Source organism: Oncorhynchus nerka, linkage group LG7 (genome assembly GCF_034236695.1).
Source record: "Oncorhynchus nerka isolate Pitt River linkage group LG7, Oner_Uvic_2.0, whole genome shotgun sequence".
NCBI lineage: Eukaryota > Metazoa > Chordata > Actinopteri > Salmoniformes > Salmonidae > Oncorhynchus > Oncorhynchus nerka.
Genome location: NC_088402.1, coordinates 36,275,601 through 36,295,459, shown reverse-complemented (window position 1 = coordinate 36,295,459; position 19,859 = coordinate 36,275,601). Strand labels below are relative to the sequence as shown.

At 44.4% G+C, this 19,859-nt stretch overlaps 2 protein-coding genes and 1 pseudogene across 2 annotated transcripts; all 3 read left to right on the top strand.

Annotated features, from left to right (window-relative positions):
• The first annotated feature begins 19 nt into the window (after window positions 1-19).
• Window positions 20-9,658, top strand: LOC115131530 (protein misato homolog 1). The gene is given in 15 exon segments (XM_029663318.2): window positions 20-247; window positions 1,057-1,186; window positions 1,526-1,595; window positions 1,682-1,757; window positions 2,862-2,919; window positions 4,574-4,724; window positions 5,241-5,266; window positions 5,269-5,354; window positions 5,605-5,739; window positions 6,138-6,290; window positions 6,564-6,695; window positions 7,331-7,515; window positions 7,687-7,791; window positions 8,034-8,146; window positions 8,725-9,658. Coding segments are annotated over 15 exon segments (1,764 nt in total). The 5' UTR covers window positions 20-163; the 3' UTR covers window positions 8,985-9,658.
• LOC135572641 (leukotriene B4 receptor 2-like) lies at window positions 9,609-11,346 on the top strand (annotated as a pseudogene).
• A 6,346-nt stretch (window positions 11,347-17,692) lies between these two features.
• LOC115132568 (leukotriene B4 receptor 1-like) lies at window positions 17,693-19,224 on the top strand. Its single transcript, XM_029665316.2, has one exon. It carries the CDS (start codon window positions 17,897-17,899, stop codon window positions 18,824-18,826), a length of 930 nt encoding a protein of 309 aa, XP_029521176.1. The 5' UTR covers window positions 17,693-17,896; the 3' UTR covers window positions 18,827-19,224.
• Window positions 19,225-19,859: the final 635 nt, after the last annotated feature.

Genomic DNA, 19,859 nt, shown 5'->3' with positions numbered 1-19,859 from the left:
GGCTCCCTCTGAACGATGCACACACAGTTAGAGTGATCCATAACTCTGTTGTCATGTTTTCCTGCCATGATGGAGAGTCATATTTCTTATTCTAAAAGAATATTCTGAAATTAACATATTTATGCATTTGTGATATTTTTTGTATTAATTTATAGACGTCACGATGGGTAGCCTGTGTAGAGAAATCGTCACTCTTCAACTCGGGCACTATTCAAACTTCGTTGGCACACATTGGTGGAATTTACAGGTTGATACGCGCTAAAGTTAGCGGTTTCTGCATATAACATATGCATGTGTTGTAAAAGTTGTAGTGGGCAAGCTAGCTATCTAGTTACTATTTTAGTTAAGAACTGGTGCAGTACGTGGCTAAGTTAGTTGGTTAGCTAGCCACTACTATTCTGACATAACTAGCTACTGTTACTGTAGTTAGCTAGCATGACCCTAGTTATCGTACATTCAAACTGAAATAGCCAGGCTAACAATGCGGAGAAGAGTGGTGTTTTGGTGCACAGAGGGTAAGAGGTGCAGCAAAGGGGAGTGAGGCTAGGGTGTGGCCCACATTTTCTGCAACAACCATCGACAGAAATTGCACAGCCAGCTAACGTTATACCGCTAGGGCAAAAGTAACTAGATAAAATAATCCATGTATTGTAGCTAGCTAGGTAACAACGAGGAAAAAACACAGGAGTCAATTATGAAACTCAGAAAAAATACATGCTTTAAAGTTAGAGATAGCTAGCCTGCTAACTATGTCTTTGCTGTGAGGGTGTAGGCAGAGATGGTTTATTTATGGTGTAGGGACCTTTTGTTTTAGTGTGGTCTGTTTGTCTGTCTTCATAAACATTGTCAATTGGTGCTCAGTGCACCTCAATTTGCAGCATGGAAGGTGACACATTGAATTACCATTTGTCTTTGTATGAGTTGACACAGTATACATAACATATGATTTGCCTTAAAATATTTGCTATGTATGTAAATCTTGACTGCATCTTATGCCACTATTAAGATACATTTTCTTCTCTCTCCCTCCCTGTCCTTCTGTTTGTATTGCATCAGGATGCCTCGCTGACCTATGACCCAGATGCACCCCCAGGCGAGCTCCAGAATGATGTTCTCTTCAGAGAGGGGCAAACCTTTGGGGGTCATATTACCTACACCCCCCGCCTGATCGCTATGGACCTCAAAGGTAACCAACCTGTGGTAACCCGCAGTGCGTCATTCATAAGGGCACCACGTTGCTGAAATGTTCTGAAGCACTTAACCGCTTCCTTGAAATTTCACACAGATGTTTTGCTGAATGTCACTTAGAGGTCACAGATTGAGTAAACATGACATGTTGAAGGTTTTACAGAGTTTGCCACAATTACAGTGTACATCTTTAGGTTTGACGGTGACAAATGGACAATGCATGTCATTGGAGTAAGGATAGCTACTGTGGCTACAGGGGTAGATATAGATTGAACAACCAGGTTGGCTATATTTAAACACTGAATCACCATCCTCTGTGTCCATTGCCATTATATAGGTAGCCTTCAGACACTGAGACAGGAGGGGAGCCTCTATGAGACTGGGAAGGATCCCACTGCTATCACATGGTAAGTGTGTGTGGGTGCATTTGTCAGTCTGTGTGTTTCCCCCAAACCTTGTTTATGTGTATGACGTAAATTACTTCTCTTTGCAGGGAGGGAAATGTAATGGTACACAAAGAGAGCCTGCCAACAAAGAACTCCTTCCTCCTAGACCTGGACAAGCTAGACGTGAGTATGACACAAACACCAAGTATATTACTTCTCTCCCTTTAAACCCAAAGAATGAAGGCTTTTTAAATAGGATAGTCCAAAAACAACTTCTAGCCTTTAACCCTTTAAGCCGGGTGTACACTATTCGATTTTTGGCCCCGATTTGGCTGTCCCATACAAGTTTTTGAGATCGGAGACAAAATCCCCATGTTGCCTATTTGGAGTGCACGGCCATCACCGACGCTCATTTAACGTGAGCGTGTCAGAGATGCTGCCAATCCCGTCTGTGAGCAGTCCCAGACGTCGTGATATTTTCAAAAGTTTGATTGTTATCAGCACAAAATCTGGATTGCTCTTGTAATGTAAGATGTGCAACGTCAAGTTTTGAGAACGGTGAGCAGCAATAGCCAATGAGAGCTCGCCAGTGAGATGGCAACGTTATTTTGCATCACCCAGAATGTGTAGACTCTTACTAGTATGCCTTTGTACTTTGCTTTAACCAAAGCAAATGTGCCAAATCGTTACAGCTCTGAAGTTCACAAGCAATGTTTTTAAATTCAACATGTTGTCTAGAAATGTCAACTCTGTATGGCAAGCGTGAATATCTAACTGAAAACGTTTGAGGCTGCTTTGAGCCACAGCTCGTTCTAGCTACACAATCTAATCACATCATTGTTTTTTTGCAAGACAGTATGGTGGTATGGAGAATCTTCATGACCAAGTGAAGAATCTTGTAGTGTGTGACAACCCATCTGTGCCAGATCGTTGAGTGTGCGCACCACTACGTTGGCAAGACAAAAACATACAGGAAATATGGTAATTTAATGTGAGAGGCTCAACGACGTTAAGATTTTGAAAGTTGTGTAGTGTACACCCGGCATTAGCCCGATTGCATGTCTGAAGGAACCAGATAGGTGTAAGCAAATTGCCGAAACTCGCTGAAGCCTGTTGAAAGGGCCGTCACCATATTACTTACACCTGCCCAATACTTGCAGTTATTCATTCACCAAAGGGTTTGGGCCCAGGGCAAGGAAATTGGAGTTGTTCTTGGACCAGGCATAACTCGTGTTCGAAAAGGCTCTCATTCAAGTGTCTTGTTATGACAGTTGTTTTTATGTCCAGAAGGGGGAGATATTGGCTGAGGTTGATTTTGACCCAACTCCAGTGCCTCACTGTTCAGGTAAGGTCTTCTTTTTAACTTCTTAGGGCTGAAATCCCGTTAACAGGATCGATATGACAACAGCCAGTGAAAGTGCATGGCGCCAAATTCAAAACAACAGAAATCTCATTAAAATTCCTCAAACATACAAGTATCTTATACCATTTTAAAGATAATCTTGTTGTTAATCCCACCACAGTGTCCAATTTCAAATAGGCTTTACAGCGAAAGCACCACAAACGATTATGTTAGGTCAGAGCCAAGTCACAAAAACACACACAGCCATTTTTCCAGCCAAAGAGTGTAGTCACAAAAATCAGAAATGGAGAGAGAATTAATCACTAACCTTTGATGATCTTCAACAGATGACACTCATAGGACTTCATGTTACACAATACATGTATGTTTTGTTCGATAAAGTTCATATTTATATAAAGAAATCTCTGTATACATTGGCATGTTATGTTCAGTAGTTCCAAAAACATCCGGTGATTTTGCAGAGAGCCACATCAATTTACAGAAATACTCATTATAAATGTTGATGAAAATACAAGTTATGCATGGAATTAAAAATATACTTCTCCTTAATGCAACTGCTGTGTCACATTTCAAAAAAGCTTTGCGGAAAAAGCAAACCATGCAATAATCTGAGTACAGAGCTCAGATAACAAATGCATATATCCGCCATGTTGGAGTCAACAGAAGTCAGAAATAACATTACAAATATTCACTTACCTTTGATGATCTTCATCAGAATGCACTCCCAGGAATCCCAGTTCCACAATAAATGTTTGATTTGTTCGATAATGTCGATCATTTATGTCCAAATAGCTACTTTTGTTAGCGCGTTTGGTAAACAAATCCAAATTCACAAAGCGTGTTCACTAGTTGCAGACAAAATGTCAAAAAGTTCCGTTACAGTCCGTAGAAACATGTTAAACGATGTATAGAATCAATCTTTAGCATGTTTTTAACATAAAACTTCAATAATGTTCCAACCGGAGAATTATTTTGTCTTCAGAAAAGCAAAGGAACGGGCGCTACCTCTCATGTGAATGCGCGTGACTGAGCTTGTGGCTGCTGGCAGACATCTGACTCATTCCCCTTTCATTCGGCCCCACGTCACAGTAGAAGCCTCAAACAAGTTTCTAAAGACGGTTGACATCTAGTGGAAGCCTTAGAAAGTGCAACATGACCAATATCCCACTGTGTCTTCGATAAGGGCTGAGTTGAAAATCGACCAACCTCAGATTTACCACTTGCTGGAGGATTTTTTTCTCAGGTTTTTGCCTGCCATATAAGTTCTGTTACTCACATACATCATTCAAACAGTTTTAGAAACTTCAGAGTGTTTTCTATCCAATACTACTAATAGTATGCATATATTAGCAACTGGGACTGAGGAGCAAGCAGTTTACTCTGGGCACCTTATTCATCCAAGCTACTCAATACTGCCCCCAGCCTCAATACTGCCCCCAGCCATAAGAAGTTTTAAAGTATATTTTCCAAGATGACATTTAATCAATATTTAACATGATTTATAAGTTAGCAAACTATTGTGTGTGTGTGAACCTGTATGACCAGAAATGGGCTAAAAGAGGATCAGACCGAGAAACAAGCCGCTCTCGGTCACTCACACACACTTCCTTTTCATCGATCCGTGTTTCCCGAGTAGGGACTTTAGCCATGGAGACGGTGAACAGCCGCTTGGAGCGCGCTCAGAAGGGCTATCGACTGGAGGGCAGTGTGAGGGTATGGTCGGACTTCTTGAGGATCCACCTGCACCCCCGCACAATCTCTGTCATCCACGAGTACAACCATGACGGGTGAGAGCATCACCATAGGAACATGCAGTCAAATAGTAACAGCCAAAGATGCAGTTCTCCGTATCTCATTCCCAACCCAAAAAATGAAATCCTTACCCCGGGTTCGTATCCTATATCCAACCCCACCCCTCTCTTTATTTTACTGTCTTTTTTAAAATTCTTTACATATTTTAAACCAAATAGTTTGTTTTAATAAAAGTCCAGTTGAAGATGACAAGGTTAACTATGATGGACCCTTGACCAACCAAAAACCTGAACTGGAAACTGAAAAGCGGGATAAAAGAGGGCATGAAGCCCTGAGCTGTCCCTGCCAGTTCCAAAGTTTGGTTGATGAGTTGTTGAACAGATATGAACCTGAAAAGTGATTACGGTCACACACTACAGTACATTACAGTCCTATTATGTGGCTAGGTCGACTCCCAATTATTTCGCACGGAGTGCGTTTCCCACACGCTACAGCAGAACTATCTTTGATTTCTCAGGAAAATGACTTTGTTTTGGCATTGTGTTCTACAGGGAGGCCCACCGCCTGGAAACGTTTGGCCAGGGGAGGCTCTGCTTCAGGGCTCAGTGCTGGAGGATCTAGAGGACAGACTACACTTCTTCATAGAGGAATGTGACTACCTACAGGTAACTAACTGACTGGTGATCCTCTACCGTGACTCCAATAGGGGTTATCACAAACCCTGCTCCTGGAAAACTACATGTCTCGAATATCAAAAATATCCATATATCCATCCAAACATAGTTTGTTCATTCTAAAGGCCCCATTCTGTACAACCACTCCTCGAATGGCTGAGTTAATCTGTTTGTCATCTCTTCTTTCTCTTTCTCCTGTTCTTCCTTCTGCCATCCCTCTCCCTCCCTCCCTCCCTCCCAGGGGTTCCAGGTGCTCTGTGACCTGGCTGATGGCTTCTCTGGCCTGGGTTCAAAGGTCACCGAGATGCTGCAGGACTCCTATGGGGGACGGGGCATCCTTACCTGGGGGCTCGCACCTGTTAGTCACCCAGACACAGTGAGTGACAAGAGGGAGGTTTTTGGCAGTGTGTTTTCAGGCAGTTCATCAGTAAGCACTGTTTTATTCAACAGTGTCATGTTCATTAGGGCACTCAATGGACAATTAGCATTTCTTATTGGCCAAGTCCAGATAGTTCCTCCCTGTTTGTCAGTTTTCTTCCGTTTGGTGCCTAATGAGCATGACCCAGGTGTTCTTGCCATGTAGTTCTTTGCCATGGGTTTTATTCGCTGTAAAATTGCAGATAGAAATGTATTTCATAGAGTTCAGCTGAGATCTGTGATTTTGTTTTTATTTCACAATTTGCTACTGATTTAATGACTAATCTGGTTTTGTCCGTATCTCATAGTAATTGTGAATTAAGTCCTATGACATTGTTCTTCTGTTGCTTTCCTCAGACCCCGATGAAGGAGCTCTACCACCTGTTGAACTACTCCTTAGGCATGGTCCACATGGCCAATAACAGCTCGTTCTTCTGCCCTTTGACCCTGAAGGGCGGGCTGGGCAGACGGCCCGCCCAACCCCCCTCCTTCCCCCACCTCAACTACGACGTGAGTCAGACAGACGCCACCCTCTTTTCCCATCTATCATCTGTCTATTCCCACATTTTGGTAGTCATTTATTAATTATTTCGCTGAAAATATATAGACTAGATTGAGCTGTAGTGTAAATGATTGAAATTGCTCTCCCCCACCGTTGCTTGAGAGGATGCTAACAGTTGTTTTTAGCAAGCCAACCCTAAGATTTCCTACAACCCCAGAAATGAATGTGTGTGTGTGTTTCTCTGTCTATTCCAATCACTCTGTCTTTTCGGTCTCCTCCAGCCTTCAATGTGGTACCACTCCAGCTCTGTGCTGGCTCTGGCCCTGGACTCCCTTACTGTCCCTTACAGGCTGAGGCACAACAGCACCCCCATGTGGGAGTTTGCAGACGCACTGGCAGTGTCCGGGAGAAAGGTGAGAGCTGGGTGCTTTCTTTGTATCCATTACCGCTGAGTTTAAAATCAAGCTATTTACATTGCTAACCCTACTGCTATCTCTTATGTCCAATTTTTCTTTCCTTCCCAATGAGACTAACCTGGTTAAATAAATAACCTGTGAAAGGTCTGAAAGGTTTAGACAGGTATGACTAAAATAACAGCTCAAGCTAGACTGCAGCTCTGGTTGGCTTCAGTTATCACCCTCAAATAACATTTAGAAGGGAATGTCCAGGGCACAAGATAATCATGTCTTCCCCACAGCCTACTATACATTTAACAGATTTACAGTGTGTGTGAGACCAGGGTCATATTGATTAGTGGGCACACAACAAACAAAAAAACATTTGAAAACATTTCTTGTTGGCCAAGTCTGTGTAGTTCCTCCCTGTTTCAGTCTGTTTTCTTCTGTTTGGTGCCTGATGACGGCCCGCCCAATTTTTTATATTTTTTACTTTAGTCTATTTGGTAAGTATTTTCTTAACTCTTCTTGAACTGCACTGTTGGTTAAGGGCTTGTAAGTAAGCATTTCACGGTAAGGTCTACACTTGTTGTATTCGGTGCATGTGACAAATAAAGTTTGATTTGATTTAATGAACATGTGTTTTTCCTCAGGTGGTGGCTGCGTATGGAGCCCTCCCCTTTCCGATGATGCAGGGGTGCTCTCTCCCCGACGCCCTAGGTGACTGCGCGGATGTGTTGCCATGGAAACCCCTATCGGCTTGCCCCGAGCTGGGCGATGGCCACTGCTTCGGCCAATCAGTGACCCTCAAGGGTTTAGAGGGGCAGAGTCTGGTCAGGTTAGACAAAACATGGCTGTTATGTTTAGAGGTCGACCGATTAATCGGAATTGCCGATTTCAAGTTTTCATAACAATCGGAAATCTGTATTTTTCGATGCCAATTTGGCCGATTTTAAACGTTGCTCTGGTGTTAATGTGCATTGCTGTAACGTTGCGGTCCCATCTGCAGCCAGCTGAGACCAGGGATGCAGCCGCCCACCCAGCTGCATAGCCTTGACTGTGGGGAAGAGGTGCTAGCCTCCTACATCAATGCTCACTACCCCGCTACGCCTTTGTGAGTCATTATTGCATACACAATAGCACCCGTTTTCTCACACACACACACACACACACTTACACTCATGCACTGACAGTGTCACACACTCACATAGGCAGGCTTCGAGACATGGCCACATACACATGGACGGATTCAACACACACACACGACTGTAGTAGTTTGATAGACCACACCAAACCAATCCTGCTGTTTAAATCATGAAAATCACAATTGACCATTTCCTCATTCTCCCTGTGCAGTTCGGTCCAGCTTGTATCCAGCCCCAGTAAGCTGACCCCGCCCTTCCCACAGATATTCAGCCAATCCTTGGGTCCTCAGGGCTTTCTGCAGAGTCAAGCCCCTCCCCCCAAAAGTGAGTAAATCTAATCCTAATGTTTCTCTGACATTTCTGGTCCAGTTATCTAACTGCGCTTTCTTTCTCACTGTCAAGTTATTTTCAAAGTTTGTCTGTTTGTCTCTCTCTATTAGTCGTATGATCAGGATACACATGGTGTACACCACCCAATGAAATGCTTGCTTGCAGGTTCCTTCTTGGCAATGCAACAACAATAATAAAATATAAGAATACGAACATAAAGTAAATGGCTCAGTAGAATATATCATTTTTGAAGAAGTATAATATCGGAAGGCATGATTTTTTTTTGTATCTGGGAAGGGGGGGATTAGGGGGCAAGTGTTTTTAAATTGTGCAGTATTAATAAATGGTAATAGTAAAAGCCATTTCATCTGGCTACACAAGTGATTGTATATGGATATTCTACCCTTCCTCGCTCACTCCCTGTCACTTCACTTCAGATCCCTGCCTCACAATCCCTAAATAAGTCTATTCTGTTTTCATGCCTCACTATGCTTGCATCCAACAGTCTCTCTCATTATTGTCAGGTCTATACCTCTCACCTTATCTCCCTCTTCCTATCCTCTCTTCCACAGAGCGGTCCTGTGCGGTCTCCTCCCTCCCCGTGCTCACCTCCCTGCAGTCTTCTCCGGCCCTGGGCCCGTGGCTGTCGGAGCTGCACCGCGGTGCCAGCACCCTGGACCCCCGCCGCATCGCCCCCAGCTTCCTCTCCCAGGGGCCTGAGCTGACCGACTTCCAGGAGTCCCTGGAGCAACTCCACCTCCTGGCCCGCTGTTACCGCAACGATAGCGGAGGCATGATGTGCTCCTCCTCGGAAGAGGACGACGATGATTGATTGACTGACAACTGCTGAACCGCAAGAGTCATTTTCTCTTTTGTTTCCCTCATTGTTAGCCCAGAATAATTTTTGCGCACTCCATACCATCTGAATAGATTGGTCTCAATTGACATTGACTAGTATTGACAGACCCACCCATCCACATTGTATATTCTTGTCCGTTGCATTCATAAAAACACAGTGAGACTTGATAAGGATTGTGAATTCTGGTTGGAAAGAATGCTGTTTATTTTTCTTTTTTACTATTTATTTAACCAGGTGGGCCAGTTGAGAACAAGTTCTCATTTACAACTGAGATGGCGACAGAGAACGGTTATGGTAAAATATTGAGGTTTTAACTGACAAAAGATATTTTGACTGTGAAACTCATCATTAAATCAAGGAGAGACAAAATAAGAGGATAGAAGGAAAGGTCAATGAAGGGAGAATGTTGGTTGGTGATATGTTGGAACTGCTAGTGAAGTTAATTTTCCACATGCACAGGATACAAAAGGTGTAAAACAGTACTGTCTAATTCTAACCTTGCGAGCTATTTGACAACAATGCAGTGATGATAATAATATAGAATACTTTTTTTTTTTAAACACAAGAACTACGATGTGAGTTAAAAGAAACGAGAGAATGCAAGTACTGTATATATGTGTATCTGCAAATAAATGTGCTTTATACAACTGTCCAGTTACTGTCAATAGTTTCCCAAATTAAGATAACATAAGTCATGGTAGATTTCTGCTAGAATCTGTGGCAGGGAGGAAATTAAAGGTGCAGTAATCTTTTATATCGTTTTTCTGTCCTTGCCACTAGATGGCAACATTGAAGCTATGGCCAAAAAATTAGCGGAACGCTAAGAAAAAGCTGTTATCTTTATCAAGCCCTTGCAACAAGGAGATGGATTACATTACGCATCCATTTCTGTCAAAAGTTCAAATCATTTAAACTTTTTACACAAGTAAAAATCACTGAAAAATGATAAAATATACAAAAATTGCATGGCTGGCCCCTAGGCACATATATGGTAGTTTCAAGCTATAGGCAAAGCATCCATCTTCTCAGTGTGTCTATTTGTGAGAATCAGGTTGGCTGTAGCCTTTGACAAATTCAGAGTTATGCCAACACACCCACAGCTCATTAAGCGGAAGCTGACCAGAGGCTGTTAACCTACAATTTCCCCAATCATTCTGTGACAAGAAGTCAAAAGAACATAACAAACTTGAGGTTTTCAGAAACAGAGAATTAGATGTCTGAAGTCTGTCTTCTTCCAGATAGCTCTTAAATCTCTTATTCTTTCACGGCTGGACTCTGGGCCGTGCTGCATGCAAGCTAGGCACCTTCCTGCTCTACCTCAGCCTGTATGCTAACGGCTACTCTACTCGGTGTCCAGCGCTACCTCCAGGTCCTCTACCCGCAGATGTGGAACAGGCTGGGGCGCAAGGGGGAGGCGGTGCTGCTCCTGGCCCTGTGGGGGCTCGCCTGTGCTCTGACTGCCCCTGCAGTTGCCACTCGCGATGTGCGCGATGGCGAGCTCAAGTGCCAGCGACACACGGGCTCCGATGCTGAAAGAGTTGCTGTCCTCGTCTTGGAGACCCTTTTAGGGTTTGTGATTCTGTTCTCTGTGCTGGTCACGTCCTACTGCCGCCTCCACCGGCGGGTGAACCAGACAGCGCTGTTCAGCAGTGCCAAGATGACCCGGCTGGTCACCAGTGTGGTGGTCGCCTTCTTCATCCTCTGGATCCCTGTGCACATTGTCAATGTGGTGGGCATCGCTGGCATTGTGCTGCAGACTTCCTGGCCAGAGGCATCGGCAGCGCTGCTGAGACAGAAGCGCGGCAGCGCGTGTCGTCCGGAGCTTTACGTTTTTTAACAGCTGCCTGGACCCCTTCCTGTACGCCTTCGCCTCGCGGAGGATCCGTGAGCAGCCCAAGTCGTCGTCTAGGAGCGAAAGCAGGATGCAGGTCACAAATATCTGATGTATGAAGCTCTGCTCTGCTGGTGTGACTAAAGGCATGTGACTGGAATGCCACACCCTAATTCTAACCCTCAGCCTACCCATAATCAAACCCCTCACCCTAAACTTAACAAGTCATGGTACTCTCAAAAATAAATAGCTTTTTTTTAGGGGTTCTTGACTTTTGATTTTAGAGCAGCCAAATAAGAGTCCCATTGCCCCTGCTATTTTGTCCTCAACAAAACCTACATTTTGGTTTGCTGACTGTATAGGCTGTACTTTCTAGGTATCCATAGGTTAGCCTAGATTTGTTATTTTGGGGATCTAACGCCCTTCAAGCTTGACCTCCATTGGTCAAAGCCTAAATTGTATTGCTTCTGTCAGCTTTCCCATGAATAAATTGGTTAGACTTGTCTATGGACAATGTTATTGTACATATCTCTCAATGTATTCTGCAAAATTTTAAATTTGTGTGAACATACTGGGACCACTAAGGAAACAGAGCTGTAAGAAATGCTTGATTTTGCAGGAAATGTTGAACAACATTCAGAAAGGTTTAGATTTTTTGGGAAAATCACCCATTTCAGTACACAAATGCATGAACGTTGATCCTGTCCAAACCCAACTATTCATCACCGACTCAACAACTTTACCCCTCCAACCCAGAAAGAGTGAATACAGTCATATTGATTCCATTCAAGTGTAACGGTTGTTGTCGTGAGAAAGAGAGGACCAAGGTGCAGCGTGGTAAGTATTCATTGTAATTTAATAAAGAATGAATACAGAAACAAAACCCGACAAACAGACAGTCCTGAACGGTGCAACAAAACACAGAACAGAAAATAAACACCCACAAGTCAAAAGTTAAACCAGGCTACCTAAGTATGATTCTCAATCAGGGACAACGATTGACAGCTGCCTCTGATTGAGAACCATACCAGGCCGAACACAGAAATCCCAAAACATAGAAAAAGGAACATAGACAACCCACCCAACTCACGCCCTGACCATACTAAACCAAAGACATAATAAAAGAACTAAGGTCAGAACGTGACATCAAGAAGTACGACACATACAGTTGACGTCGGAAGTTTACTTACACCTTAGCCAAATACATTTAAACTCAGTTTCCACAATTCCTGACATTTAATCCTAGTAAAAATTCCCTGTTTTAGGTCAGTTAGGATCACCACTTTATTTTAAGAATGTGAAATGTGAAAATAATAGTAGAGTGATTTATTTCAGCTTTAATTTATTTAATCACATTCCCAGTGTGTCAGAAGTTTACATACACTCAGTTAGTATTTGTTAGCATTGCCTTTTAATTGTTTAACTTGGTTCAAACGTTTTGGGTAGCCTTCCACAAGCTTCCCACAATAAATTGGGTGAATTTTGGCCCATTCCTCCTGACAGAGCTGGTGTAAATGAGTCAGGTTTGTTGGCCTCCTTGCTCGCACACGCATTTTTCAGTTCTGCCCACAAATGTTCTATAGGAATGAGGTCAGGACTTTGTGATGGTCACTCCAATACCTTGACTTTGTTGTACTTAAGCCATTTTGCCACAACTTTGGAAGTATGCTTGGGGTCATTTTCCATTTGGAAGACCCATTTGCGACCAAGCTTTTACTTCCTGACTGATGTCTTGGGATGTTGCTGTTGGTGTTCTTTGGCTTGCAAGCTCTCACCCTTTTTCCTCCAAACATAACAATGGTTATTAGGGCCAAACAATTCTGTTTGTGTTTCATCAGACCATTGGACATTTCTCCAAAAAGTATGATCTTTGTCCCCATGTGTAGTTGCAAACCGTACTCTGGCTTTTTAATGGCGGTTTTGAAGCAGTGGCTTGTTCCTTGCTGAGTGGCCTTTCAGGTTATGTCGATTATAGGACTTGTTTTACTGTGGATATAGATACTTTTTTACCTGTTTCCTCCAGCGTCTTCGCAAGGTCCTTTACTGTTGTTCTGGGATTGATTTGCACTTTTCGCACCAAAGTACGTTCATCTCTTGGAGACAGAACGTGTCTCCTTCCTGAGCGATATGATAGATGCGTGGTCCCATGGTGTATATACTTGCGTACTATTGTTTGTACAGATGAACGTGGTACCTTCAGGGGTTTGGAAATTGCTCCCAAGGATGAACCAGACTTGTGGAGGTCTACCATTTTTTGACTGAGGTCTTGGCTGATTTCTTTTGATTTTCCCATGATGTCAAGAAAAGAAGCACCGAGTTTGAAGGTAGGCCTTGAAATACATCCACAGGTACACCTCCAACACTGCCTTTCAGAAGCTTCTAATGCCATGACATCATTTTCTGGAATTGTCCAAGCTGTTTAAAGGCACAGTCAACTAAGTGTTTGAAAACATATCACCCACTGGAATTGTGATACAGTGAATTATAAGTGAAATAATCTGTCTGTGAACAGTTGTTGGAAAAAAATACTTGCGTCATGCACAAAGTAGTTGTCTTAACTGACTATAACAACTATAGTTTGTAAACAAGAAATGTGTAGAGTGGTTGAAAAGTAAAGTTTATTAACTCCAACCTAAGTGTGTAAACCTCCGACTTCAACTCTATATATATTTATATATATACATAATAATATATGTCATTTAGCAGACACTTCTATGTTAAGCGACTTACAGTCATGTGTGTGTCAAAGGTCCTTTTTGGATTTGTGTTGAGCAGGTAGAGTAAAGTACATACCAAACACAAACCCTATAGGAGGGACCTGACTGAGGGGAGGAGGGACCCTATAGCGTCTGCCTGAGGGGAGGAGGAACCCTATAGCATTTGTCTGTGTCTGATGGGAGGAGGGCCCCTATAGTGTCTATCTGAGGGGAGGAGGGTCCCTATAGTGTCTGTCTGAGGGGAGGAGGGACACTATAGCGATATTCTGAGGGGAGGAGGGACCCTAATGCGTCTGTCTGAGGGGAGGAAGGACCCTAAATTATCTGTCTGAGGGGAAGAGGGACCCTATAGTGTCTGTTTGAGGGGAGGAGGGACCCTATAATGTCTGTTTGAGGGGAGGAGGGACCCTATAGTGTCTGTCTGAGGTGAGGAGGGCCCCTATAGAGTCTGTCTGAGGAGAGGAGGTACCCTATAGTGTCTGTCTGAGGGGAGGAGGGACCATTTAGTGTCTGTCTGAGGGGAGGAGGGACCAGCCAGAGGGGAGGGAGGACCCTATAGTGTCTGTCTGAGGGGAGGAGGGACCCTATAGTGTCTGTCTGAGGGGAGGAAGGACCCTATAGTGTCTGTCTCAGGGGAGGTGGGACCCTATAGTGTCTGTCTGAGGGGAGGAAGGACCCTATTGTGTCTGTCTGAGGGGAGGAAGGACCCTATTGTGTCTGTCTGAGGGGAGGAGGGACCCTATAGTGCCTGTCTGAGGGGAGGAGGGACCCTATAATGTCTGTTTGAGGGGAGGAGGGACCCTATAGTGTCTGTCTGAGGTGAGGAGGGCCCCTATAGAGTCTGTCTGAGGAGAGGAGGTACCCTATAGTGTCTGTCTGAGGGGAGGAGGGACCATTTAGTGCCTGTCTGAGGGGAGGAGGGACCAGCCAGAGGGGAGGGAGGACCCTATAGTGTCTGTCTGAGGGGAGGAAGGACCCTATTGTGTCTGTCTGAGGGGAGGAAGGACCCTATTGTGTCTGTCTGAGGGGAGGAAGGACCCTATTGTGTCTGTCTGAGGGGAGGAGGGACCCTATAGTGCCTGTCTGAGGGGAGGAGGGACCCTATAGTGTCTGTCTGAGGGGAGGAGGGACCCTATAGAGTCTGTCTGAGGTGAGGAGGGCCCTTATAGAGTCTGTTTGAGGGGAGGAGGTACCCTATAGTGTCTGTCTGAGGGGAGGAGGGACCATTTAGTGCCTGTCTGAGGTGAGGAGGGCCCTTATAGAGTCTGTCTGAGGGGAGGAGGGACCCTATAGTGTCTGTCTGAGGGGAGGAGGGCCCTTATAGTCTGTCTGAGGGGAGGAGGGACCCTATAGTGTCTGTCTGAGGGGAGGAAGGACCCTATAGTGTCTGTCTGAGGGGAGGAAGGACCCTATAGTGTCTGTCTCAGGGGAGGTGGGACCCTATAGTGTCTGTCTGAGGGGAGGAGGGACCCTATAGTGTCTGTCTCAGGGGAGGTGGGACCCTATAGTGTCTGTCTGAGGGGAGAAGGGACCCTATAGTGTCTGTCTCAGGGGAGGTGGGACCCTATAGTGTCTGTCTGAGGGGAGGAGGGACCCTATAGAGTATGTCTGAGGTGAGGAGGGCCCTTATAGAGTCTGTCTGAGGGGAGGAGGGACCCTATAGTTTTTGTCTGAGTGGGGGAGGGACCCATTAGAGTATGTCTGAGGGTAGGAGGAACCCTATAGAGAGTGTCTGAGGATAGGAGGGACCCTAGAAAAGGCAATGGGAGGGATCTGAAATTATTTTCTGATCTTGTCTGATAATTGTCTATTCAAAAATAGTCTTCAGTGAGTGATGTTGCCTCACACCCAAGACCTTCAGGGCAATTTGATCATTTGCAAACCAGACTGTGATGCCGTATCGCAGGATTCTCTCTGTGACCTCATGGAAGAACAGGAGCATTTTTTCTGGTCAACTCCAAATTCCCTTAGTCTACGAAGGAAATAGAGGCGTTGTAAACAGCAGACCCTGTTTACTTTGACCTTCCAGCTCAGCACCCAGGTACTTATATGATCTAACCTGTGCTATGTTGGCATTGTGGACAACCATAGACACGTGGTCACCGACTGACTTGGGGTCAAACACCATTTCCTCAATTTTAGAAGTTTTTCTAGCCTTATTTTGTCACTAAATGGAAGCATTAAACTAATGCAATTACAGCCAAAGAGAGCCAACAACCCAGAGATGGATTAAATGCATTACACATCCATTTACAGTGGGGCAAAAAAATATTTAGTCAGCCACCAATTGTGCAAGTTCTCCCACTTAAAAATATGAGAGAGGCCTGTAATTTTCATCATAGGTACACTTCAACTATGACAGACAAAATGAGGAAAAGAAATCCAGAAAATCACATTGTAGAATTTTTAATTAATTTATTTGCAAATTATGGTGGAAAATAAGTATTTGGTCACCTACAAACAAGCAAGATTTCTGGCTCTCACAGACCTGTAACTTCTTCTTTAAGAGGTTCCTCTGTCCTCCACTCGTTACCTGTATTAATGGCACCTGTTTGAACTTGTTATCAGTATTAAAGACACCTGTCCACAACCTCAAACAGTCACACTCCAAACTCCACTATAGCCAAGACCAAAGAGCTGTCAAAGGACACCAGAAACAAAATTGTAGACCTGCACCAGGCTGGGAATACTGAATCTGCAGTAGGTAAGCAACTTGGTTTGAAGAAATCAACTGTTGGAGCAATTATTAGGAAATGGAAGACATACAAGACCACTGATAATCTCCCTCGATCTGGGGCTCCACGCAAGATCTCACCCCGTGGGGTCAAAATGATCACAAGAACGGTGAGCAAAAATCCCAGAACCACACGGGGGGACCTAGTGAATGACCTGCAGAGAGCTGGGACCAAAGTAACAAAGCCTACCATCAGTAACACACTACGCCGCCAGGGACTCAAATCCTGCAGTGCCAGACGTGTCCCCCTGCTTAAGCCAGTACATGTCCAGGCCCATCTGAAGTTTGCTAGAGAGCATTTGGATGATCCAGAAGAAGATTGGGAGAATGTCATATGGTCAGATGAAACCAAAATATAACTTTTTGGTAAAAACTCAACTCGTCGTGTTTGGAGGACAAAGAATGCTGAGTTGCATCCAAAGAACACCATACCTACTGTGAAGCATGGGGATGGAAACATCATGCTTTGGGGCTGTTTTTCTGCAAAGGGACCAGGACGACTGATCCGTGTAAAGGAAAGAATGAATGGGGCCATGTATCGTGAGATTTTGAGTGAAAACCTCCTTCCATCAGCAAGGGCATTGAAGATTAAACGTGGCTGGGTCTTTCAGCATGACAATGATCCCAAACACACCGCCCGGGCAATGAAGGAGTGGCTTCGTTAGAAGCATTTCAAGGTCCTGGAGTAGCCTAGCCAGTCTCCAGATCTCAACCCCATAGAAAATCTTTGGAGGGAGTTGAAAGTCTGTGTTGCCCAGCAACAGCCCCAAAACATCACTGCTCTAGAGGAGATCTGCATGGAGGAATGGGCCAAAATACCAGCAACAGTGTGTGAAAACCTTGTGAAGACTTACAGATAACATTTGACCTCTGTCATTGCCAACAAAGGGTATAAAACAAAGTATTGAGATAAACTTTTGTTATTGACCAAATACTTATTTTCCACCATCATTTGCAAATAAATTCATTAAAAATCCTACAATGTGACTTTCTGGATTTTTTCCCCTCATTTTGTTTGTCATAGTTGAAATGTAACTATGGTGAAAATTACAGGCCTCTCTCATCTTTTTAAGTGGGAGAACTTGCACAATTGGTGGCTGACTAAATACTTTTTTGCCCCACTGTGTCTGTCAAAAGTTCAAATCATTAAAACTTTTTGCACTTGTGGCTTCCCCCTAGACACACCTACAATCTACTTTATATGTTTTGCCTAACACTTAAACTATCTTCTCAGTGTCATGTGTCTATTGATGAGAATCAGGTTGAGTGTAGCCTTAATGACAAAATTGGAAGTTTCTAAATGTTAAACTCAAACACAAATATCTCTCTCTCTGATTCATACTCTCTCTCTCTCTCTCTCACACACACACACACACACACACACACACACACACACACACACACACACACAGAGAGCTTTGTCATGAGGAAGCTGACCAGAAGCAGTTAACCCACATCAGTTTCCTTATTATCACTCTATGACAAGATTTCAAGAAAAGATAACAAACTTGTGAGGATTTGAAGAACGAGAAACTAAAGAATTAGATGTCTAAAGTCTACTGTCTTCCAGATAGCTCATATTTTTTCACGGACCACGGTGAACATGGACTCCTCCAGCAACTCTAGCTTGGACTCCACCTCCCGGGATTCGGGCCGCCTGATTTCGAGCACCGTCCTGGGGCTGTGCTGTGCGCTGGGCCTCCCTGGTAACATAGCTGTCCTGGTGGTCATCCTGCGCCGCACGTCCCGACGCCCCAACTTCACCCTGTGCCTCATGCTGAACCTGGCTTCCTCCGACATCCTGTGCCTTGCCACGGTGCCCGTGTGGATCTATACTCTCCGGCAAGGCTGGACTCTGGGCCGTGCTGCATGCAAGTTAGCCACCTTCATGCTCTACCTCAGCCTGTATGCTAACGTGCTAACGGTTACTCTACTCGGTGTCCAGCGCTACCTCCAGGTCCTCTACCCGCAGATGTGGAACAGGCTGGGGCGCAAGGGGGAGGTAGTGCTGCTCCTGGCCCTGTGGGGTCTCGCCTGTGCTCTGACTGCCCCTGCAGTTGCCACTCGCGATGTGCGCGATGGCGAGCTCAAGTGCCAGCGACACACGGGCTCCGATGCTGAAAGAGTTGCTGTCCTCATCTTGGAGACCCTTTTAGGGTTTGTGATTCCGTTCTCTGTGCTGGTCACGTCCTACTGCCGCCTCCACCGGCGGGTGAACCAGACGGCGCTGTTCAGCAGTGCCAAGATGACCCGGCTGGTGACCAGTGTGGTGGTCGCCTTCTTCATCCTCTGGATCCCTGTGCACATTGTCAATGTGGTGGACATCGCTGGCATTGTGCTGCAGACTTCCTGGCCAGAGGCATCAGCAGCGCTGCTGAGACACAGAAGCGCGGCAGCGCGTGTCGTCCGGAGTTTTACGTTTTTTAACAGCTGCCTGGACCCCTTCCTGTACGCCTTCGCCTCGCGGAGGATCCGTGAGCAGCCCAAGTCGTCGTCGAGGAGCGAAAGCAGGATGCAGGTCACAAATATCTGATGTATGAAGCTGTGCTCTGCTGGTGTGACTAAAGGCATGTGAATGGCATGCCAACCCCTAATTCTAACCCTCAGCCTACCCATAATCAAACCCCCCACCCTAAACTTAACAAGTCAGGGTACTCTCAAAAATAAATTGCTTTTTTTAGGTGTTCTTGACTTTGATTTTAGAGCAGCCAAATAAGAGTCCCATTGCCCCTGCTATTTTGTCCTCAACAAAACCTACATTTTGGTTTGCTGACTGTATAGGCTGTACTTTCTAGGTATCCATAGGTTAGCCTAGATTTGTTATTTCGGGGATCTAACGCCCTTCAAGCTTGACCTCCATTGGTCAAAGCCTAAATTGTATTGCTTCTGTCAGCTTTCCCATGAATAAATACATATATTTGGTTACCATGAGTAAGTTTCTCTTGTAGTGCATGTACTTCTGCTTTGGTTCAGAGGAGCTTCAACTTACCATAGTGTTTTGGAATATTTCGTCATACTTGTGAAGTTGCCTCAATGTATGTCAAAATCAGGTATTTGAGCAGTGAGCACAATGGAAAAACACACTAGATCCATGCAACAACATTTCTGCCTAAATAGATCAATTAAAGCATGCATTTCAAACCTTACACCACTCTGAAGCCCAATGTGGGTTTAACCATTTTAGTTTCAGTCTAACCCGCAACAAGAAGTGAGCCTACTTGCCAACACCGCCATTTTTTTAAATTCTCAACCAAATGAAGGTAGAACTTGCCATATGTCAGATGTAATAACACATTTGGTAAACAGACAAACAACTTTATCTGTACCCAAAGGAACATGCCTTTAGGTTCAAAATTAGAAATAAAGCTTGAGATTGACATACTGTAGTTTAAAACATTTTATGAAACTATAAACAGTTTTTGGGGGGTTATGATCAGGTGGTAAAAATCATGAGCTGATGCACACCCAGCATTTATTGTAGAGGTGCTGACTAACTGTATAAATAGAAAGAGAGAAAGTAGAACACTATACATAGATATGCATCACACATCCTGCATATGCTCCCA

Excerpts from the sequence above, each read along its gene's own strand:
- LOC115132568 (XM_029665316.2), top strand. The coding sequence starts at position 17,897 with ATGGACTCCTCCAGCAACTCTAGCTTGGACTCCACCTCCCGGGATTCG.